Here is a 24,784-nt window from a genome sequence, read left to right on the forward strand (position 1 = left end):
AATTACCGACCTATCAGTTTAATAAGTCACGGCTGCAAAATACTAACATGAATTCTTTACAGACAAACAGAAAAACTGGTAAAAGCCGACCTCGGGGAACATCAGTTTGGATTCTGTAGAAATGTTGGAACACGCGAGGCAATACTGACCCTACAACTTATCTTAGAAGAAAGATTAAGGAAAGGCAAACCTATGTTTCTAGCATTGTAGACTTAGAGAAAGCTTTTGACGATGTTGATTGGAATACTCTCTTTCAAATTCTGAAGGTGGCAGGGGTAAAATACCAGGAGTGAAAGGCTATTTACAATTTGTACAGAAAGCAGATGGCAGTTATAAGAGTCAAGGGACATGAAAGGGAAGCAGTGGTTGGGAAGGGAGTAAGACAGGGTTGTAGCCTCTCCCCGATGCTATTCAATCTGTATATTGAGCAAGCAGTAAAGGAAACAAAAGAAAAGTTTGGAGTAGGTATTAAAATCCATGGAGAAGAAATAAAAACTTTGAGGTTCGCCGATGACATTGTAATTCTGTCAGAGACAGCAAAGGACTTGGAAGAGCAGTTGAATGGAATGGACAGAGTCTTGAAAGGAGGGTATAAGATGAACATCAACAAAAGCAAAACGAGGATAATGGAATGTAGTCGAATTAAATCGGGTGACGTTGAGGGAATTAGATTAGGAAATGAGACACTTAAAGTAGTAAAGGAGTTTTGCTATTTGGGGAGCAAAATAACTGATGATGGTCGAAGTAGAGAAGATATAAAATGTAGACTGGCAATGGCAAGTAAAGTGTTTCTGAAGAAGAGAAATTTGTTAACATCGGGTATAGATTTAAGTGTCAGAAGTTGCTTCTGAAAGTATTTGTATGGAGTTTGGCCCTGTATGGAAGTGAAACGTGGACAATAAATAGTTTAGAGAAGAAGAGAATAGAAGCTTTCGAAATGTGGTGCTACAGAAGAATGCTGAAGGTTAGATGGTTATATCACATAACTAATGAGGAAGTATTGAATAGAATTGGAGAGAAGAGGAGTTTGTGGCACAACTTGACTAGAAGAAGGGATCGGTTGATAGGACATGTTCTGAGGCATCAAGGGATCACCAGTTTAGTACTGGAGGGCAGTATGGAGGGTAAAAATTGTAGAGGGAGACCAAGAGATGAATACACTAAGCAGATTCAGAAGGATGTAGGCTGCAGTAGGTACTGGGAGATGTAGAAGCTTGCACAGGATAGAGTAACATGGAGAGCTGCATCAAACCAGTCTCAGGACTGAAGACCACAACAACAACAACAACAACAACAACAACAACAACATGTTATCAGTTTTTGTATCTTCTGTCTAACTAAAATCTGTGTAAACTGCATGCCACTTTATCTGTGTTTGCAACATTCAGTTGTTACCTGTTGGTTGACTAAGAAACTGAATGCTGGTTCTTGGCAAAATAACGGAATATTAGCGAAGTGATTCCAATTTACTATGCTGGTATGTTCTGCCAAGCACTCATAGAAAATTTATTTAGCAAAAAGCTGACTTGAAATACATTTATTCTAATTAGCACACTATTTGATATTGAAATCAATGGTGGTTAATAACTGCACATTTGCAATTATCTCACTAACAGTTTGTTTGTGGGCCCATGTCTCCTGGAATGGTTTTACTTTTGTTATCATGCACTTTCATGTGCATCCGGGAAGGTGGAGGTGACTCCACTGCAGGCTGAGACCACACAGGGGACATAGAACCAGTGAGCGGTATGTCCACTGGCTGGAGGACAACTGGAACTGCTGCTGGAGACTGTGACATTATCAACTCACTGGCTGGTGGTGACACAGGCAGAATGGAGGCTGGAACACTGACAGATATGCAGCACACAGCAACTTGGTCACTGGCGAAGGCGGTGGTGTGGCCAAAATGGGTGGGCCGGCCGCGGTGGTCTAGCGGTTCTAGGCGCTCAGTCCGGAACTGCGCGACTGCTACGGTCACAGGTTCGAATCCTGCCTTGGGCGTGGATGTGTGTGATGTCCGTAGGTTAGTTAGGTTTAAGTAGTTCTAAGTTCTAGGGGCTGATGACCACAGATGTTAAGTCCCATAGTGCTCAGAGCCATTTGAACCATTTTTTTGAAAATGGGTGGATGGGTGCCAACCCAGACTCTGAGCTTATTATATTGCACCGGACCTCCCAGTATCCCATCTGGAAAGTGTAGATCCGGTAGCTGTTCTGACGCATGATGTTTGCTGGTAACCAGTGAGGGCACTGACCAAAACCATGTGCCCAGATTGCGGTTCCTGGAAAAAAGCCTGGTACAGTGGAACAAGACAGCAGGTGAGCACCCAGGTGGAGGAACTGGAGCAGTGTCCAAGGCTGGCACCCGTAGAGCAGTTCAGCAGTGAAATGTTAGAAAAAACAGTAACACCTCCTTGGTGGGAAAGTTCTGCAGATATTTTTTCATCTGGGCCTTACAGGTGTGAACCATGTGCTTGGCCTCCCCATTACACTGGAAGTAAAAAGGAGAGGAGTGAACATGATGAATGACTGACCGCGCACAGAAATCATGAAATGCCTGGTACAGGAACTGTGGTCTGTTGTCAGAAATTAGAGTACCCAGGAGACCTTCCACAGAAATTTTTTTGAAAGAGTCTAAATAGTAACTCTGGTAGCGGCAGAGGAGCACGGACCACATATGGAAAATGCAAAAACGTGTCAGTGACAGTCAGCTGAAATACATTCAGTAACAGACCCACAAAATTGACGTTGATGCATTCTCAGGGCCGTGTTGCTGGAGGCCATGGGGAGAATGAAGCCCCTGCCTGGTAACTGGCGCACTGGGTAGACATAGCAAACAAAATCTGCAGCTCCAGGTCAATGCTGCGCCAGTACACATGTCTGTGAGCCAAGACTTTGGTGTGGGAAACAGCCTAGAGACCCTCTTGCAACATCTGTAAGACCTCTTGATGCAAACTCCTGGGTTGATCACCCTGGGAGATGTGTTGTCCTTTGAGAGGAGGATGATCCCCATCTAAGACTGAGAGATGATGGCGCAAGACAAGATAATTATGAAGTTCATCAGAAGTGTGGCCCAGAGGATGAGAAGACCAACCTTGTTTGTCAAAGTGGATGACTGGCTTGGGGAGGGGGTCAGACGCTGTGACCTCAGCAGTCCGGTACTATAGTCTGATTCATGAATGATGGCAGTTCTCACAGCTTGAGACGTGGACTGGGATTGCATTGTTGTGGGTTCCAAGCAGTGGTTGCACTAAGTGCATACGCATGCTCTGCATTTGAAGAAAGCATGTATACAGCAAATTACATCTCTTGCTTGCTTGTGGAGAATTTGTCACTTGTCACCATCATCATCTGTGACAAATCACAACAAATAGAAGAAAAATTCACTAAATAGCTCAATATGATCACGTTTCATGCTTGCATTGGCTATGAATTTCAAAGCAGAGCACTGAGAACATTGCTGAATGTTCATTGGTTGTTGGAGAATGCTTGTCATAGATGCGCAGAACAAGCTTGAACGTGACGCCATTGCTCATGACTCGAACTATAGTGATCGGAAAGCTGTGTACCACTTGATGGGAGATGACATCCTAATGAAAACACATGAGCTCCTCTCTATCAAACTCAGGGTCCAGAGTGATGGGCAGTCTGGATACGGTGTCCACATTGGCATGGCACCCAGTGGGGTGAAAATGGATGCCATTGTGCTATCTGGAGAGAACAAAGCTCATCACTGCAGTCTGTGGGCTGCATTATCGGGGACCCATGCGGAGAGTGAATGACAAAACTTACAGCTTGTCGTCCATAATGCATTGGAATTTGATGCCGTACAAGAACACATGAGATTTGGTGGCCATGTACACAATGGTCAGGGTCCTTCTCGACCTGGGAGTAATAGACCTGTGCTGGACTGAGAGTTTTGGATAAAAGCACTAGTGGCTGCTCTAAGCTGTCTGCATTCCAGTGGGCGAGAACTGCCCCCACTCCGTACTGTGAGGTGTCTGTAACTGAAACCATTGGTTTGTTACGATCAAAAGTAGCTAGACACAGTGCCAACCAGAGGCAGTCCTTCAGTGTGGAAAAGGTCTGGGGGATGCTGGAGACCATACAAAGGAAACATTCATGCAGAGAAGATGGTAGACTGAGCATGCAGTGGTGGATGCCTTGGTAATGAATTTATGGTAATAGGCAATTTTTCCTGTGAATGCCAACAGTTTGTGCAACAAAAAGGGATGAAGTATGTCCGTCCAGTGGTTGGACCTCCTGCTGTGATATGGTGTGGTTCAGATATTCAAGGGAGGGGTTGGAAAAATTAAGACTTCTGCAGCTTGCAACGTAGACCCATGGCCCAAAGTTATTCAAAAATGGCGCAGAGATTGTGCAGGTGGTCACTCATAGTATGTCTGGTAACAAAATCGTCATACAGGTAGTTCATGGGGACCTTAAAATTGCCACTAAATTGCAGTGTATCAGAGAGTTTCATTATGATAACAAGGGGTGTGGCCCATTCACTAGAGTAAATGGGAACCACGACCCAGAAGACACAAGCTGGTCCAGCTCCAGCTTGATTTGGGAGTGGAGGTCTGTTGGAATCAGCTGAACATGAAAATATCTAGTATGAGCCAACTGCTCCAAGGTTATGTGGGTTTTATGTCTATGCTGCACCCTAGGCCACCTCCACAAATATCCTGAGATTCCTATTGATATGGGACACCAGCAGATACCAACTGTATGGAATCCATGACTGATAGGCCAAATGTCTGAAAGGCGTCAGACCTAAAAAGATTTGCTGAACTAGTGTTGTGAGTGATGATAAAGGTAATAGGGCAAGTTACTGATCTATAGGTAACGTCAGCTGTGAACTGACCAAGCATGGGGATTTGCTGTTTACGATAACCTCATAGGTACCTCTTAACTGGTGACAGCAGAGGAGAGCTAAGGTCTGATTGTGTTTGGCCATTAAGCAGGGATTCTTCCATGCTGGTGTCCAACTGCAGGTGCGGTCTGATTGTGTTTGGCCATTAAGCAGGGATTCTTCCATGCTGGTGTCCAACTGCAGGTGCAACTGTCACAGGACAACTAAAACCTTGATAAAAAGCTTGATGGATGCCCGTTCAAGACACTTCCTGAATGTCTGTATCCATAATGTCTGATATTGGACTCCATGCCATTGAGTGGCAGACTAGCACAACGTGGCCTTTTTTCTGACACTTACAACAGATGGCTCAGTGCTGAGGACACTCTGATCTACCATGCTGGGTGTAACAAGATGCACATAATGGCAACAAGGAGTGGCAGCTGGAATGCTGTTTACATGCTGTATGGAAACTGCCAGATTGGCCAGCTTGCACCATTGCTGTGTTGTCCTCCCCAGACACAAAGATCACACAGCTGTGTTACCCTGCACTGCCACGACATCGTACCACGCTTCCAGTTGCCGACCAATGGCGTGTGAGACCTCATACAACTCATACAACTGAGCAATAGACAATACCTCATCGAGGGAAAGGTTTTCCAATTGTAGGGCCCATTGCTGGACTTCCTTATCCATGGTGGAGTGCATTATAACATCGTGAACTGTCATCCACATATGACTCTTTTGACTTGGACATGACAAAATGGCACTTCAGACTATGGTCATGGAGAGTCGTGGCCCAGGCATGATAAGACTGATAGAGCTGTTTCTTCCATTAGTAGAATTCAAACCTAGTCACAACATGCATGCATGCATCATCAATAATAGGAAGACAACAATGAGCATAAAATGTCAGAAGACAAAAAAGAAGATTTCTGTAATGGAGCCAGTTGCTGCAACACCTGATACAAGGCAGGAGAAATCCATGACAGAAATGGTGCATGACATACCTCTGCATATGTCATGCAGAAGGCATCAAAATGTTGCTGTAGATGATGTTCATAAGCATCTCAGTCTTTTACCGTATTGTCAAACAGAGGGAACAGAGAAGAAACATAGCTGGAGATGAAGGCGGGGGGAGGCGCAATGCTGTCACAACCTGTCACATGACCATAAGAAGTTCTGTTTGTTGTTGCACCAACGTTTGAAGTAGAGCTTTCATGTCAAAAAAAAAAAAAAAAAAAAAAAAAAAAAAAAAAAAAAAAAAAAAAAAAAAAAAAAAAAACCTCAACCCAATGTGAAAAGCAACCACTCAACGAAACACATGAAAAATGACCCTACTAGTCGTCAGAGTTTTCTGACTTCCAGAACACACAAACAGTAACAAACACAACACTTTATTTCATCAAGAATACTGGTACATGAACGTGGCTGCCCTCCTATTCTGAGTCAAGTAGGCTGAATCTCAACATATGACTCAGAGTGAGGCTGGCTGCGTCCAACTCTACAATCCTTAGCACAGCTGATAGAATTCACTACAGAAAGTCTGTGCGCATCTGAGAGTGGAGACCTCTACAGGTGCTAGCGTCTTGCCACTTCCATGGCATGCCATATGGCTGCATCCCAGATTGTGGGTATGGAGTCTTACATGGGTCATTGCAAAGAGTAATATGATCTTTAAAAAATGATGAATACAGTATAGTCTCAAGTGTTTGACTGGTGGCTATCCAGATCTTCGTGCTGTACAGCCATAATAAAAATGCAGTTTTGTGGATGCATTGCTAGCAGGCACGTGCGTCTGTACTCGTAAGTACCACGAGCAAATCTGCTATGTAAAGAAAATGGAAAATTTCCTCCCATACCATGTGCATCGTTTCACATTTGATCTATTTCAGTTAAACATTATAAAATTTATCTTGAAAATGCGTACTATTACTCACTGATTTTATTTTTTGGCAGTCAGTTTTAAAACATACACTGGAGTTCATAAAATTACTGGCCTGTATTAAAAGATTAGAAAATATGAATTTGAGTGGGTTCTGTTGAATAAAAATATATAGAAGATTTCGCAGGTTCATTTTTCGTGCATATTGGCCAAAATTGATGGCATGGTTTCTTTCTGACATATCACCTACACATGTTGTCCTTATTGTCTAAAGTCTCCTATTTCCCTTCAGATCTTTGTTCGTGCTGACATTTCCAGTAAATGTTTCCTTTCACATTTTTGACAATCCTGATCTGATATGTCAGAAAAATGCATCATAGCTGTTAATGAAAGCCTGTTTCTGAGAAATGAACTTGCAGGATAATCTTCATGGGTGTCTATGAAGTCTTGAATGCATTTCTATGAGTAAAATGTGTTTGTATATGCCCCCCCCCCCCCTCCCACCACCAGTATTTCTTTGGGCATGAGCCCTAGGTACTTGTGATCTCTCACTGTTGGAGCAGCTGGCAATAAATTCCCTATAAACCATCAGTCTTGTTTGTCAGTCTTACTGTTGCCTGTTCCAGGCTTTTGGAAATAATGCACAAGATTACAGTTTGAGTTCATCACACTTGACTTCACTTGGTGAACACTGCTCTTCATGCTGCACCATTGCTTTGTCTTGTCATGATTTTTTTTGTTGACAAGTGAAAATTAATATTAATGGAGGCTGTACATTTTATATATTGACCATTGTGTATTAAGAATAATGTAAGAATACTGTCCAGGCCCAAAGGATGGTTAAAATGATAAGATTAGATTACTATTCCTGTGAAAATCTTCAGAAGGTAATATTAGGATAGAGCCTTATGATTATTGGCATATTGACATTTTCTGAGTGGACAAACATTTAATGACTTTTTAGAATTATTTCATCCTTTTGTTGAGTAAAGAGACACTTTTATGTGAAAATCTATTCCTATGCATACCAGAACAGAGGCATCTTTAGGATAGGAATGCACTGACTTCTCAATTTTCTTGTTCACACATTTGGCAGTTTTGCATGTTTTGCATTTAATATTAATTTTTTATCTGATTGATAGGAATATGAGCTTCTTTGCAGTTTATGTAGCATTTAAAAAAAAAAAAAAAAAAAAAAAAAAAAAAAAAAAACATTCTTTACCTGCCTCAGTTACTGTTAACTTATCGGCTGACTGATGGCGATGGCCAGATAAAATAACTGATGACTTACAACAAACTGTTGTAGAAAGCAACCCTTCTCAAGTCACTGACGTTAATTTTCCTGTTGATACAAGATGTAGAAGATTTACTGCAGCTGACTAGGAAAAAAACTCTCCAACACTGAAGAAACCTGCAAAGAGTGACTAATTTCTTCCATTTAAAAAGTTCAATTTTTGTTTTTTGTTTTTACTGCAAACATTTTACTTCTGAAACTATCTCACTTGCAGGTATTTCAGGGCTTTTGAAGTGGAAAAAAAATGTTAAAATATGTGGTGCAACATGAAAATGCCTCAAACCATATAAAAGCTTTCATGACAAGAATTACACTTGCATTTACCTCTAGGCAAAACACTTTATGAAGAAAATCAGAGGTTCTTTCAGGCTAAGACAGAATACTGGTATGAGGTATTAAAAAGGTTGTTTTGCACAACAGTTCCTGGGAACACAGAGGTTGGCATTTCAAGAAACAACAGACATTTTCTTTAAAGAAAATAATGGGAATGTCTTGGAACTAATAGAGCTCATTACCCTTTGTTGTGTTGAAAGGGCATTTACGAAGAGTAACTTCTCTTGAAACTTATGTTCACTATCTCTGTAAAGTAATGAATTCATCACTCCATTTCCAATACAGATTCAATACCACATTTCAGATGAACTTAAAATTAGGTGACATGTTACTCAATTATTTTAGCCATTACTCCCAATGTGAGTCACACAGAACAAATGTCAACGGTTCTTTGTTTTGGTCATAGAGAGTGTGGTGAAGAAATGACTATCAAAGAAAATTTATTTAGCTATATTCCAGTTACAGATACTAGTGATGACTTTATCACTGATTTTCTCTTAGACAAATAGATAAGATGGCAGGTGCCTTTGAAAAATATGTAATGGCAAGAATATGGTAATGATTTGAGTATTAAAGGGATAAATATAAGAGTTCGAAAAAAGCATTAATGACCTCAATTCTTGAGCAGTTTTTTTCATTGTGGGGCTCACTCATTAAACCTTGTCATGAATGATTCAACTCAATCATGTCCTCTTGGTGTCAACATTTTCAGTACAGGTCAAGAAGTTTTCAGTTTCTTTTCTGCATCTAACTATTGATGAGATAGTTTGAAGAAACATGTATCTACTCTGGGTGTAAACTCTTCCAAAGGCACCCTTTGGGGAAGTTGAATAGATGCTCAGTAGTCTCATAGATATTACATTGAATGAGTGTAGGATGCTGTTTATAACTGATGTGATTTGAATGGGGAGACAAAATCAACAGCATGCTCACCCCACTAACGCCTGCACTGAGATGGGGTTTATTGTGCAGTTTCACTCTCTGTGATTCTAGTAAGATCAATAAGTACCCTTAAAGAGTAGTGGGAGGCCCCTTACAAGTTCCTAATTAGACAAAATTTCTGCAGGACTCAATAACCCTAACGTTCTCTGTCTTTTGGTCTCCAACACTTTGCATTGGAAGATTAGATGTGGCACAGTTTCATCACCCTCACCACACAGCTTAGACTTAGAGGCTTCTGTCTATAAACCCATCATGTGTAGGTATTTTTTCAAGTGCCCATGGTCTTTCATTAGTCCTTCCATGAGGTAAATCTGCCTCCAGATCAAACACAAGATTACAGAACATCTTTTAGAACCTGGCTTTGGCATCATTATATTCCCATAGTTTGTTTTTGGATCATAGTTCTACATTCTAATTCTACTTGCCACCTTCTGATCCAGCTTCGTATCCCTATTACCTCAGTGACGGTTAGGACAGTTTCCAGTCCAATAAATGGAGTTGTCATGCCTGTTCAGGCCATCCTATCAATTTGATTATTACCACTGATTCCCAGGTGATCAGGGAACCACAGAAAGTTTACCCTGTTGCTTTCCTCTAGTCTCCCAAGGGCTTTCTTGCAATCTGCAATGATTTTTGATTCTGTTGCAGGGACAGATTTCAGAGCTGCTTGGCTGTCTGAATATATGCAAATGCTGCAGTCTTTGTAGTTCCTATGCAAATTTTCAACTGTGCACACCATGATAGCAGATAATTCTGCCTGGAATACAGTTGCCAACTTCCATAGAGATATTGCTATCTCTAGTGTTGATTGTACATCGTAAACCCTGGCCCCAGTGCCTTTGTCCGTTTTCGGTCTGTCAATAAACCAGACTATGTCTCGCGCATGGTGCTGTGGTTCATCCTTCCAATACTTCTACTTCCACTTGCTGCACTGAAAGATTTATAGAAGCAGCTGGAAGTTATTGTATAGTCAGTCAGCATTTTCCCAACCGTTCCTGTATTTAACACATTCCCTGTGTTGATATCAGCTTCTGGGTATCCAAAAGGTATCTGGTTATTTCCAGTTTTCAGCCTGTATGCTGCTGGTGGTGCCTCCATTGTAATCAGGTATAATGGAGGCATTTCCAGCATGGTCTCCACCTCAGCAGTGGGTGTGCTGCTAATTTTACTTGTTATGGCTAAGCAGGCCAGTCTCTGCACCTTGCCAAGTTCCTTAGCAGCCACCTTGTATTCACTTTATTCAACTCTACTGTAGCCTCATACATTATCGTAGGTATTATTACAGTGGAGTGTGTCCAGTATATTCTCTTGGGATTTAGACCCCAGTTTTTTCCACAGGCTCTTCTAGTGCTCATAAGGGCACCTTGATAGATGTATTCCTTATGTAAGAGGTCCATAATAGTTCTGCATCCAGGGTAAACCATCAATACTTTACTACACCCTCTATAGGTAGAATTTCACCAAGAAGCCAAAGATTCCATTACATGTGCTGGATATGATTCCTTGTAAATAGTACAGATTTGTTGAGACCGATCCTTAGATCATGTTTCCTGCACCAGTTTTCTACAATGTTCAATGTACATTGTGCCATTGTTCTTACAGTACTAGCAAATTTGCCATGTGTTACTATGAATAAGTCATCCTTGTATCCTTGGCAAAAGTAACCTCTAATATTTAGCTCTTCAATGAGTTCATTCATCACTAGGTTCCACAGTAGTGGGAACACAACCCCTCCTTGTGTACACCCTCTGCTGGTATTGATATATTCTTTCATTCATAATGTTGGCCAATATCTTTAGCTAGTGTTGAAAGACATTTTACACACAAGAGTTGATAAAGATGTACCTTAGAGCAAGACTTCCTCCAGAACAACTGTGTGGACTGTCAACTTCAGCCTTTGAAAGCGATACCTTAAAGTCAAAGAAATCAGATTCTACTCTGAAAGATTTTGATAATTTAAAGGCTATAAAAATTTCAGTATAATGTTTTTGTCCAAGGAGAAGTTTTGTCACAATATATGCTGAACAACTGTAGCCACTGTGACTTTATTAATAAGATATATCTCATATCACACAAAACTATGTTTTCCTTTTTAACAATATTAGGGAATGCTGTCTGAGACTCCCAGGTGCAGTGTCGGGAGGTGGGGTGTGACGGGAGGGGAATGACTGGGGAGCGGCAAAGGAAAGGAGGACGGAAGAGGGATGGATGGACTGTTGCATTGGAAGAGGTTGGCACACAATGATGGTCGGGGATGTGAAAAGGAAGGAGATGATAGGAGGGTTCGGGGGCATTAGGTTACCAGAGGTTGAGGCTAAAATAATTTCAGGAGCAGAGAATATGTTGTAAGGATAACTCCCTTCAGCACAGTTCAGGAAAGCTGGTGGTGACAGTTCCGTCCATGCTAGAATGAAACTTCTTTTTTCTTCTCTGACATAAGATTGACTCACACGGCATGCCTGCTTTCTTGACAGCATGATGCCTCACTTCCCAACACATGTGCATTCAGCAGATTTCCTTTCTTCTTCTTATGTAATCACATCAAGAACATTTAGCGGGGGGAGATGATTATCTTGTCAGGAAGTCTGATAACCTTTGCAAGAAGAAAGGAATGCTGCTGAGTGCATTCGTGTTTTTACTGAGTTGCCATAATGAAGGTATTATTCCTATGTTTGCCATAATTGCCCATTATGTTGATAAGAAAATGGCTGATGAGATTAAGAAACATGCTAGTTTTGCCCTAGTATGTGAACACATTTGTTTTACATGTAGACAATTGGAGTTTATATCCGAAGATTTATATTATTTGCATTTGGAGACTTCATATACGCTGTGCAACTGCATCATGGGAATGGTTGGATAGTTCCTCGTGGACATTTTCGGACTCAGTGCAGAAGAGTACTATCAGTCATCTAAGTTTTATTAACTGTATCCTCAAGCCACCATATCTAATGATGACACCCATTGACAGATTGTGATTAATTTCATTAACATTTATGCATTGAGCAAACTGTGTCCCACTTTCCTGAGTACCTGGTGGAAGAAATCAGGCAGGTCATCTCCCTCAAGGTTTGTCGAGCACCACCCCCAGGCAGCAACATTTCATCCCCTGTAAGGACGGCCATCTGATGCATGAGAGAAGATCAAGATTTATTTATTCTTCCAGCCAACAAAAGCAGTGTTGTAGTTTCTCTCTCACATGGAGATTATTTGGCTAAACAGGATCTTTTATTGGAGGACTTGGCATGACGAAGACTACACAATACATTATGGAATGAATAAAATGAAAGACTCTTTCACTTCTTAAGGAGAGCTCATTTTCTGATGAGGTGCTTAAAAAACTTCACACTGAAACTGCTGTTCCCCCTCAAGTTATATGGTTTACTTAAGGTTCACAAACATGGGATTCTTCTTCATTCAGTTGGGAGCTATCTGGGTGCTTCTACCTACAGTTTGGACAAATATTTACCTTTTGTTCTGAGCTTCCATCTTGAAAATAGTGAGCATCACATTTCTAATACATTGGAATTAATCTGGTGTTTGAAGTCTTTGTGCTTTGGTCCTTCAGACTTGCATATTAGTTTTGATGATGTGTCACTTTTTACCTATGTGCTCTGGAAGAGTCCCTGTTGTTAACTGGTGAGAAACTCAATGACTAAACAACTAAGTTATGTCATCATATGCTAACATTGACATGTTTCTTATTTATTTATACATATTTTGTGCAAACTGATGGAGTGTATGAGGAACCTTCTTTTATCCTTAGTCACCAATCTTTTTAGGGAAGACTTTGAAGATGTGGCACTCAGGACTTTGTTGCTGAAACCCACTTTTTTATTTGGAGATATGTTGATGATAATTTTCTGGTTTAGCCTCATAGGATTGATACTCTGAATCATGTTTTAGATCTTTTTAATTGTCTCCATCCTAGTATCAGATTTGTGAAAGGATGGCAAACTTCCTTTTCATGATGTTTTGGTTCACAGAAATGACAGTGGGACATTGGGGCATAATGTATATACTAAACCTACACTTACTGGTCATTATCTTCATGTGACTAGCTGTCAACCACCACACCAGCGGACTTTGGTGAAGAGAGCCTGTGGTATTTCTGACACACATATTTTGATTCTGGAATTTGTTTGTAAAAAAAAATGGTGATACTGACCAACAAATATGTTGTGCTCTTCAGTTCTGACCACTGGGGAAACCGTTGGAGGAGACTTGTAAATCTGTTCCTTTTTTACCATTTGCTCCGCCACACACTGTCAGGTGGCTGGCGGAGTATGGATGTAGATATAGATGTAGATATCCTCAACCATTTCTAGAATACTAAGAAGATATGACATCAAATGTGTATTTATGCCACCAGCTAAGATTAGAGCCCTTCTTGGCTCTGAAAGGATGACTTGGGACCAAGGAAACTGAGTATACAAATTCCTTGTCATTGTGGGGTGGCTTTTATTGACCAAATTATCCCTACTACTCAGGTGTGTAATGCACCCCAAGTGATCACTCTTACTTCCTGCTACTGGGAATATGATCTAAAGGAATCTATTGACATTTGTTTACCCGATAATTTTGTTAATAGGGATAAGGGTTTTTCTTTAACTAAGACGTGGTATCTGAATTTGTCTGATATTAAACAACAGCAGTTTTGATTTCAGCCAGTGGGTTATTTTAATTAGTGTTCTGCTAGTGATATATTGTTTTGCATATTTCTTCTTCCAGTTTGCTACTGGTTCACTTGCACTTGAGGGCAGCAGTGCTGCTGTTCACAGATGTGCGGTGAGTCAGCTGTGGTGTATAAAGGACTCACTAATTCTGTTCAAAACTCAGTTATGGTAACAATGTGCATCAGCATACTCATCCGAAGATGACGGCCAGTCAGTCAATTGAAAAAAAAAATTTGTGAAGATGACTACATTATCTGGCTGCTTACCTGAGCAGAGTATCATCAGTCATTACTAAGCCATGGCCCAACCTATCAATAAATTGTAGCACATCTTTCCTGCAAAGATTCTGGTGCATGGGACAAGTCAACGAGAGGGCACGTGTGTGCTGGAAAAGGGGAATTTGACGGTAGACTGTGAGGCAAGGTGAGGTGGAGGGAGCTGAGTGGCTGAAGTGGACTGAAGCAGTGTGGTGCTAGCCCATGGTCTTCTGGCTTCCAATGCTCCAGGGGTCCAATAGAAGATGTCAGGGTAACAAAAGATGTGGAGCATGAAGAGTGTGACACTGGCGGTCCAAAGGATCTGGTCTACCTGTAGTAGGATCGGCTGTTGAAGGTGTGACCTGTTGGAATTACATCCACTGACCTTCCTGCCACCACCACCACCACCACCACCCAGATCAGCTGTCTTCAATACCAACTAACAATATGGTGAGGATGTACTTGGTGTGGAATATTCGAACAGTGGTTCTGTTTCTGTGCTGCATTTAAGTGGTGGTCAATGCAGGTTAATTTGACAGTTAGTTTATGGCTCTGCAGTAATGGTTCCCACCAGACTCATAATGGTCGCTAGTTGCACTGTTGGTAGCTGATATTTAACCAAGCTCTATAGAGTGGTTCTACTCAGCCTCCCTGTATTATAAATGTTCCCAGATTAATGGTACTTGTATCCACTGTGTGGTATTCTATGTATGATATATCACAATGCCCGTCCCTACCAGGGCATTAACCCGCAGGCCCCAGTCATATTTATGTTGCTGATTGTGATTAAAAATAAAAATATGACAGTTGCAAAAGTTCACTGCAGAACTGAATGTCACACTCGTGAAACCTGTCAGCACCAAAATGACATGGAGGAAGCTCTATAAGCAGGAAACTGCAGGGTGAGCTGCAATTCCAAAACAACTCGTCAGTGATGCAAATACTTGTAACAGGAAATCATGGTGGTGAAGCCATAAACCCTAGACTGTGGAGCAATGGAAGAAAGTCATCTGGTCAGATGAGCCTTATTTCACATTGTTTCCACCTTCTGGCAGAGTTTACACCCCAAGAGTGGGACAAGGGAGGTGTTCGGTGATGATTTGGACTACTGTATAATGGTATTCGATAGGTCCCATGGTTGCTCTGCAAAGCTGCATTACTACCAAGGATTATGTTACCATTTTGGCTGATCAAGTCCAGCCCATGTTTCAGTGTTTGTTCCCCAATGATAATGCTGTGTTCCAAGTCAAAAGGAACCCTGTTCACACAGCTCACATCATCCAGGACCGGTTTTATGAACATGAGGGTGAACTGTCACCTTTCCCCTGGCCACCATAGTCACCAGATCTCAATATTTTTGAGCCTTTGTGCCCTACTTTGGAGAGAAGGGTGCATGATTGCTATCCACCCCCATAATCATTTCATGATTTTGCCATTATTTTGCAGGAAGAATGAAAACCATACAGGACCTGTATTTATACATACTGAACTAACGGAAATCTGTTTTGAATGACAATGGTTTTCCTACACCATATTAGACCTGGTTAAGTGGTGTGTTTTTGGTGTTTCCATATTTTTGTCCATCCTTGGTATGTGATATAAATTAAACGCAATCATTTGAAAATACAATTCAAGAAATAAAATTTTCAGTTGTCCATCCTGAAATAACACAGTGAGTATGAAAAATGATATTATTTGAGCACATGAAACCACACAAAAACACACTGTCAGACTTCAGGTTATCTCTATTGCCACATTCTGCTTTTTGTGAAAGAACTTTTTTTCCCTCTTAAACCAAAATTGTGAATGAATAGTAAACTGAATAGATACAGTTTTATTGTATGGAATTAGTTGATTTGATGCAGCTACAAGAAGAATGAAATGTTGTTATTCATTTGTAAGGGAAATCCTGTTCAAGTCATTTGCAATGTCCATACCAAACATAATTAATGATTAATACTGGGTACATGTGTAAAGTGGTTGAACACGTTGGGCATTAACGATCTGAAACAAGCAGGAGCATTTCAGAAATGTAGTTTAAAACTGTGCATTTGGAGTGAAGCTGAGGTTCTTGTTGTTTGATTTCAGTAGGGAACCTATTTTGTTTGTTCATTTGTACATGTGCTTCATATTTAACAACCAACACAGAGTGTGTTTTAAAGTTTAGAAGTGTTATTCTTTACTATGGTACACAAAGAACTCAAATCAGAGGAATAGTCACTAAAACTGTTACAAATAAGAATTCATTGTGATGTAATGTATGGGGGAGTTAATTGTACATCATAACATAGTGGCTCATGCAAAGCTGTTTGTTGTGGAGGTGTTCATCATCTGAGTTCTTAAGTTTAATAAAATTAATTTAAAAAATTGCTGTTGATCATATCATTACTAACAGAACTCCTCCTTCCACCCCCCCCCCCCCCCCCCTCCTCTACAAGTTTCCAGATTGAATTTTGCATGAGCCTAATGGTATGTGTATTATTATTTTTTTCTATTTTTCAGATATCATTCAGCCTTCATGACGAGTGCAAAGGATGCACAATCCTTCAAAAACATCGAAGTGCTGATCTTCAAAGTTGTTTTTCCCACTTGTTTGGTATGACCATTGGTCAGACCCTGGCACCTGTACAATACAAAGCAGATAACTTGACCATACATGGGTACATTGGGAAAGAGTCCTCAAAGTATAAAAACTTACAGTTTGTGTATGTTAATAAAAGAGTAGTGCTGAACACAAAAATACATCAATTAGTGAATAATATGTTAGCAAAGAGCTCTATTTTAAGAGCCAATGGGCCATGGCGTTACAAGCCCATACCAAAGGAAATGAGTTCCAAAAGTCTACTGTCAATGCCAAACCTTAATCGACGGAATAGATTTGGTGTTTATGTTCTTAATTTGCAATGTCCATATGCGGAATATGACATATGCTTTGATCCTAAGAAAACAGTAATTGAATTCAGGAATTGGAAGCACATACTAAATTGTTTTGAAGAATGTATGAGACAGTTTCTAGAGAAAGAAAATTTGATAGATAGTTCTCTTGTTGAAGGAACAGAAGTTCCTGGAACCTCACCACTGACATTTCTTGAGACCATCGAAAAGGAAACTTTTCAAAACCAATCCACAGAACCAAGCAGTGATGAGGAGCCATTTACACTCCACATCAAACGTGCATTTCATGGGGTACCAGCCAGAAGAGGTGGCATTTTAGAAGTTGATAAAACAACATTTAATTATGAAGAAACATCTCACAGAACTTCAAATAAACCCAAGTGCACTGACAAATATATAACTAATGAAGTTGCAGTAGGAGATACTTCTGCTTATTCATGTACTAAGTTCCTAAAGAAACAAGAAACTTCATTTGCTGAAACTAGCACAACATATAAGCAGTTGAGTTGTGATACATCAGTTTCTTCAACAGATGTTTTCCTTCCATCAAATACAATGGATCGAAAGCTCTGTAAAAATAGTGAAGTTTCCACTTCAATGTCTGTGCTATCAGAATCAGATGCTGTGACTCCTTTTTCGTCTAATGTTTCAGATGTGTTTACTTTGCAGCAAAAGTCTTGTGGAAATTTAGGCATGGATAAGCCTCAAAAGGAGTTTTATCCTTTCTGTGGAAAGGAAATTACTGTTTCTGAAGACAGTAGAAGTTTGGTATCCTCAAGTAGTCTTAAAGAACATCAGGATATGAGTTTTGAGACACATAATGACCATCAGGATATGACTTTTGAGATGCATAATGACCAGGCTTATAATCACTGTGTGCAGACAGGAAGCCAGAAATTCAAAACTCGTATGACAGCAGACAAATTTGTTCAATCAGGTAACAATGTATTCAAACAAAAGTTACATGTATCTAGTTTGTTGGCTAACTACAAGTCTTTGCCATCAGAATGTAATGAAACACAGGGGTCTCCTCAAAAGCTGAATCATCAATCAAGTAGGGAGCAAACTTATTTTTCTACAGATTCTTCAGGGAGTGATCAGAAACAATACTTCCTTCCTAATGCCCAGGTGTCTAAGAACAATCATGAAAGGATGAAGGAAAGTGGAAAACATAGTAGCTTTATGAATGCTGAAGAATTTGTTCAATCCTGTGATAAGGAATTATCACAAGAATTACATGAACAAGACCAAATTTATCCATCAGTGCACAAGAGAAATCAATATGAACACATAAGTGCTGAGGATCCAGCATGCAATTCCACTGCATTTAACAATGAAGATTGTAAGATCACACAAGATATACAACTTGCACATCTCAAAGAGGTAACATTTGAAGAATGCACACAGAAAAAAACACATCAAATATCTGCAGCAGAATCACTTAGCATTAATGATATATTTTGTGTTACAGAAGGGAACTTTGCAACTAAAGACTTCATTAGATCTCCTTATTTTACAAATGGCAAAGGATTTTCTGATAATGAAATGAAAGTAGCAAGTCCAGACTCTGATGTGAATAATTATTCCACATGTGAGGAAAATCTGATGGCAAATGGTGTGTCTTGCCACAAAGAGTGTGATGCAGGTGGTCATTTTAATGATTTTGTAAAAGTAAATAGGAACAGGAAGAGAGTCAGCCGTGACGGATGTGATGCGCCAAGTGAAAAACAGAGATTACTTGAAATGACAAAAGTAACTGATGTGATAAATTCAAATTTATACTTTGATCAGTCTTATAATGAGAATTTACTAAATGAAGACAGGGAATCTGCTGGTGAAGAAGAAAAGAAATTTTTTTGTCACTACTCACCACAGGAAGGATTGAGTCCCTCAGTAGTCAATGAGAAATTGAGAGAAACTGAGATCCCACAAGAAGTTTATAGTAGTCGAATGACAAACAGTGAAGAACAAAGTGAAGACACTAGTAAATCACCATTTTGGCTCCAATTGTTTGATTCTTCTGGAAGAGCCTTTTATGTTCATAGTGATAGTGGGGTGACATCGTATAGTGCACCAGCAATAGAAAATATTAACATGAAATACACGATTGAAGGACGATACAGTTTCCTGCCAAAAGGCTTGTCACCAGGGGTCCAGAAAACAGTACTTCACAACAAGAGTGACTTGAAACCAGGGACTCGGCAGGAGCTCCACAAAATGCTACTGAATGATGTCTCTTCCACAAATGAATCGGCTGAAGCTAAATGGAGAAATGCTGTTGGTTCGGAAAGTGCAGGTGAGATTTTTGTGGATTTAAGTATATTTTTAAGTGCACAGAAAAGTTTAAGAAATCCAGAAAGGACACATTTCATATGTGTCATATGACATGTTATAACCATTTCTGTTAAAAAAAGTAGAATGTTAGTTTGTAGTTTAAGCAGTTATTGTGAGTGTAAGTGTACTAAATGAGAATTATTATCTGTGTATAGATACAAGAATAAAATTAGTTCAGAAAAGCTATGACATTTACATTGTCTTCCCTTTTATACACTTAAGTGACAAAAGTCATGGGATAGTAATATGTAAATACAGAGGTGGCAGTAATATCGCATACACATACCATGAACCATGGACCTTGCCGTTGGTGGGGAGGCTTGCGTGCCTCAGCGATACAGATAGCCGTACCGTAGGTGCAACCACAACGGAAGGGTATCTGTTGAGAGGCCAGACAAACGTGTGGTTCCTGAAGAGGGGCAGCAGCCTTTTCAGTAGTTCCAAGGGCAACAGTCTGGATGATTGACTGATCTGGCCTTGTAACAATAACCAAAACGGCCTTGCTGTGCTGGTACTGCGAACGGCTGAAAGCAAGGGGAAACTACAGCCGTAATTTTTCCCGAGGGCATGCAGCTTTACTGTATGATTACATGATGATGGCGTCCTCTTGGGTAAAATATTCCGGAGGTAAAATAGTCCCCCATTCGGATCTCCGGGCGGGGACTACTCAAGAGGATGTCGTTATCAGGAGAAAGAAAACTGGCGTTCTACGGATCGGAGCGTGGAATGTCAGATCCCTTAATCGGGTAGGTAGGTTAGAAAATTTAAAAAGGGAAATGGATAGGTTGAAGTTAGATATAGTGGGAATTAGTGAAGTTCGGTGGCAGGAGGAACAAGACTTCTGGTCAGGTGACTACAGGGTTATAAACACAAAATCAAATAGGGGTAATGCAGGAGTAGGTTTAATAATGAATAGGAAAATAGGAATGCGGGTAAGCTACTACAAACAGCATAGTGAACGCATTATTGTGGCCAAGATAGATACGAAGCCCACACCTACTACAGTAGTACAAGTTTATATGCCAACTAGCTCTGCAGATGACGAAGAAATTGAAGAAATGTATGATGAAATAAAAGAAATTATTCAGATTGTGAAGGGAGACGAAAATTTAATAGTCATGGGTGACTGGAATTCGAGTGTAGGAAAAGGGAGAGAAGGAAACATAGTAGGTGAATATGGATTGGGAGACAGAAATGAAAGAGGAAACCGCCTTGTAGAATTTTGCACAGAGCACAACATAATCATAACTAACACTTGGTTTAAGAATCATGAAAGAAGGTTGTATACATGGAAGAACCCTGGAGATACTAAAAGGTATCAGATAGATTATATAATGGTAAGACAGAGATTTAGGAACCAGGTTTTAAATTGTAAGACATTTCCAGGGGCAGATGTGGACTCTGACCACAATCTATTGGTTATGACCTGTAGATTAAAACTGAAGAAACTGCAAAAAGGTGGGAGTTTAAGGAGATGGGACCTGGATAAACTAAAAGAACCAGAGGTTGTACAGAGATTCAGGGAGAGCATAAGGGGGCAATTGACAGGAATGGGGGAAATAAATACAGTAGAAGAAGAATGGGTAGCTTTGAGGGATGAAGTAGTGAAGGCAGCAGAGGATCAAGTAGGTGAAAAGACGAGGGCTAGTAGAAATCCTTGGGTAACAGAAGAAATACTGAATTTAATTGATGAAAGGAGAAAATATAAAAATGCACTAAGTGAAACAGGCAAAAAGGAATACAAACGTCTCAAAAATGAGATCGACAGGAAGTGCAAAATGGCTAAGCAGGGATGGCTAGAGGACAAATGTAAGGATGTAGAGGCCTATCTCACTAGGGGTAAGATAGATACCGCCTACAGGAAAATTAAAGAGACCTTTGGAGATAGGAGAACGACTTGTATGAATATCAAGAGCTCAGATGGAAACCCAGTTCTAAGCAAAGAAGGGAAAGCAGAAAGGTGGAAGGAGTATATAGAGGGTCTATACAAGGGCGATGTACTTGAAGACAATATTATGGAAATGGAAGAGGATGTAGATGAAGATGAAATGGGAGATATGATACTGCGTGAAGAGTTTGACAGAGCACTGAAAGACCTGAGTCGAAACAAGGCCCCCGGAGTAGACAACATTCCATTGGAACTACTGACGGCCGTGGGAGAGCCAGTCCTGACAAAACACTACCATCTGGTGAGCAAGATGTATGAAACAGGCGAAATACCCTCAGACTTCAAGAAGAATATAATAATTCCAATCCCAAAGAAAGCAGGTGTTGACAGATGTGAAAATTACCGAACTATCAGCTTAATAAGTCACAGCTGCAAAATACTAACACGAATTCTTTATAGACGAATGGAAAAACTAGTAGAAGCCAACCTCGGGGAACATCAGTTTGGATTCCGTAGAAACACTGGAACACGTGAGGCAATACTGACCTTACGACTTATTTTAGAAGAAAGATTAAGGAAAGGCAAACCTATGTTTCTAGCATTTGTAGACTTAGAGAAAGCTTTTGACAATGTTGACTGGAATACTCTCTTTCAAATTCTAAAGGTGGCAGGGGTAAAATACAGGGAGCGAAAGGCTATTTACAATTTGTACAGAAACCAGATGGCAGTTATAAGAGTCGAGGGACATGAAAGGGAAGCAGTGGTTGTGAAGGGATTAAGACAGGGTTGTAGCCTCTCCCCGATGTTGTTCAATCTGTATATTGAGCAAGCAGTAAAGGAAACAAAAGAAAAATTCGGAGTAGGTATTAAAATTCATGGAGAAGAAATAAAAACTTTGAGGTTCGCCGATGACATTGTAATTTTGTCAGAGACAGCAAAGAACTTGGAAGAGCAGTTGAATGGAATGAACAGTGTCTTGAAAGGAGGATATAAGATGAACATCAACAAAAGCAAAACAAGGATAATGGAATGTAGTCTAATTAAGTCGGGTGATGCTGAGGGAATTAGATTAGGAAATGAGGCACTTAAAGTAGTAAAGGAGTTTTGCTATTTGGGGAGCAAAATAACTGATGATGGTCGAAGTAGAGAGGATATAAAATGTAGGCTGGCAATGGCAAGGAAAGCGTTTCTGAAGAAGAGAAATTTGTTAACATCGAGTATAGATTTAAGTGTCAGGAAGTCATTTCTGAAAGTATTCGTATGGAGTGTAGCCATGTATGGAAGTGAAACATGGACGATAAATAGTTTGGACAAGAAGAGAATAGAAGCTTTCGAAATGTGGTGCTACAGAAGAATGCTGGAGATTAGATGGGTAGATCACATAACTAATGAGGAAGTATTGAATAGGATTGGGGAGAAGAGAAGTTTGTGGCACAACTTGACCAGAAGAAGGGATCGGTTGGTAGGACATGTTCTGAGGCATCAAGGGATCACCAATTTAGTATTGGAGGGCAGCGTGGAGGGTAAAAATCGTAGAGGGAGACCAAGAGATGAATACACTAAGCAGATTCAGAAGGATGTAGGTTGCAGTAGGTACTGGGAGATGAAAGGGCTTGCACAGGATAGGGTGGCACGGAGAGCTGCATCAAACCAGTCTCAGGACTGAAGACCACAACAACAACAACAACAACAACAAGGTATGAAATGGCACTGCACTGGTGGAGCTTTCACTTGTTCTCAGTGATTCATGTGAAAAAGTTTCCAACGTGATTAAGGCCACACGCTGCGAATTAACAGACTTTGAACACGGAATGGTAGTTACAGCTAGATGCATGAGACTTTCCATTTTGGGAATCGTTAGAGAACTCAGAAGAGAACCACAGTGTCAAGAGTGTGCTGAGAATACAAAATTTCAGGCATTACCTGTCACCATGCACAACACAGTGTCCAACATCCTTAACCAAGAACAATGGCTTTAGGATAGAGTTGTTGAAATAACACAGAAATCAATGTGGGATGTACAGTGAACATATCCTTTAGGACAGTGCAGTGAAAGTTGGCGTCAATTGGCTATGGCAGCAGAAGACCAATGCAAATGCCTTTGCTAACTGCTCAATATCACCTGTAGTGCTTCTCCTGGTCTTGGGATGATATTGGCTGGGCCCTAGATGATTGGAAAACTGTGGCCTTGTCAGATGAGTCCTGATTTCAGTTGGTAAGAGCTGATAATAAGTTTCGAGTGTGATGCAGACCCCACGAAGCCGTGGACCCAAGTTGTCAACGATGCACTATGCAGGCTGGTGGTGACTCCATAATGGTGTGCGCTGTGTTTACATGGAATGGACTGTGTCCTCTGGTTCAACTAAACTGATCGTTGCCTGGAAATGGTTATGTTCAGCTACTTGGAGACTATTTGCAGTAGTTAATGAACTTCATGTTCCCAAACAATGATGGGATATTTATGGATGACAATGCACCATGTAACTGGGCCACAATTGTTCACAATTGGTTTTTGACATGACTATGAAGTCTTTCGCGACAGAGTCCTTGATAGTTCAAATGAATGATCTGGCCACCCAGATTGCCTGACAAGAACCCCATTGAACATTTATGGGACATGATCTAGAGGTCAGTTCATGTACAGTATCCTGCACTGGCAACACTTTCGCAATTATATATGGCTACGGAGGCAGAATGGCTCAATATTTCTGCGAGGGCTTCCATCAACATGTTGAATTGATGCCACATCTAGTTTCTGCACTATGCCAGGCAAAAAAAGTCCTTACAATGAAATGAACACCCTTAGCTGCTTACAGGCGTTGACATACGTCAATGGGGACAGATGAAAATGTGTACCCTGACCGGGACTTGAACCCAGGATCTCCTGCTTACATGGCAGACGTTCTATCCGTCTGAGCCACTGAGCAACCAAGGACACAGAGGATAGCGTGACTGCAGGGATTTATCTCTGGCACGCCTCCTGCGAAATCCACATTCTCAACGTCACATGGATAGAGCGTCTGCCATGTAAGCAGGAGATCCCGGGTTTGAGTCCCGGTCGGGGCACACATTTTCATCTGTCCCCGTTGACGTATGTCAATGCCTATAAGCAGCTAAGGGTGTTCATTTCATTGTAATTTCATTCTAACAAGCTACTTGGTCACCGATGATACCATCTTAGTTAAAAAGGAAGTCCTACTCAATATTAGGAGGTATCCCATGACTTTTGCCACCTCAGTGTATTTCAGAAGAATAATGCATCACAGGAGAAACTTAAGAAACAGCCAATGCTAATCCATTAGGACACCCAGCGGTATGACTGTCATTGAAAATTGATTTTGCCCAATTATATTGCTTCAGTTGTGCATAGAATTTGTGATCACACACTTGTAAAAATACCTCACTGATTCTGAACCTAGTTACATT

The 24,784-nt window shown here is 40.6% G+C and overlaps 1 protein-coding gene across 2 annotated transcripts in view; it reads left to right on the top strand.

The window, feature by feature from the left end:
* LOC124796309 (DNA mismatch repair protein Mlh3-like) overlaps positions 1–24,784 on the top strand; it is a 177,787-nt gene that overhangs the window by 76,390 nt on the left and 76,613 nt on the right. For both annotated transcript variants that reach the window (XM_047260436.1, XM_047260437.1), the window contains exon 5: positions 16,744–19,432. In XM_047260436.1, the coding sequence (XP_047116392.1) occupies positions 16,744–19,432 (2,689 nt within the window). The remainder of the gene's footprint in view (positions 1–16,743; positions 19,433–24,784) is intronic.

Source organism: Schistocerca piceifrons, chromosome 4 (genome assembly GCF_021461385.2).
Source record: "Schistocerca piceifrons isolate TAMUIC-IGC-003096 chromosome 4, iqSchPice1.1, whole genome shotgun sequence".
In the NCBI taxonomy this organism is placed as follows: Eukaryota; Metazoa; Arthropoda; class Insecta; order Orthoptera; family Acrididae; genus Schistocerca; species Schistocerca piceifrons.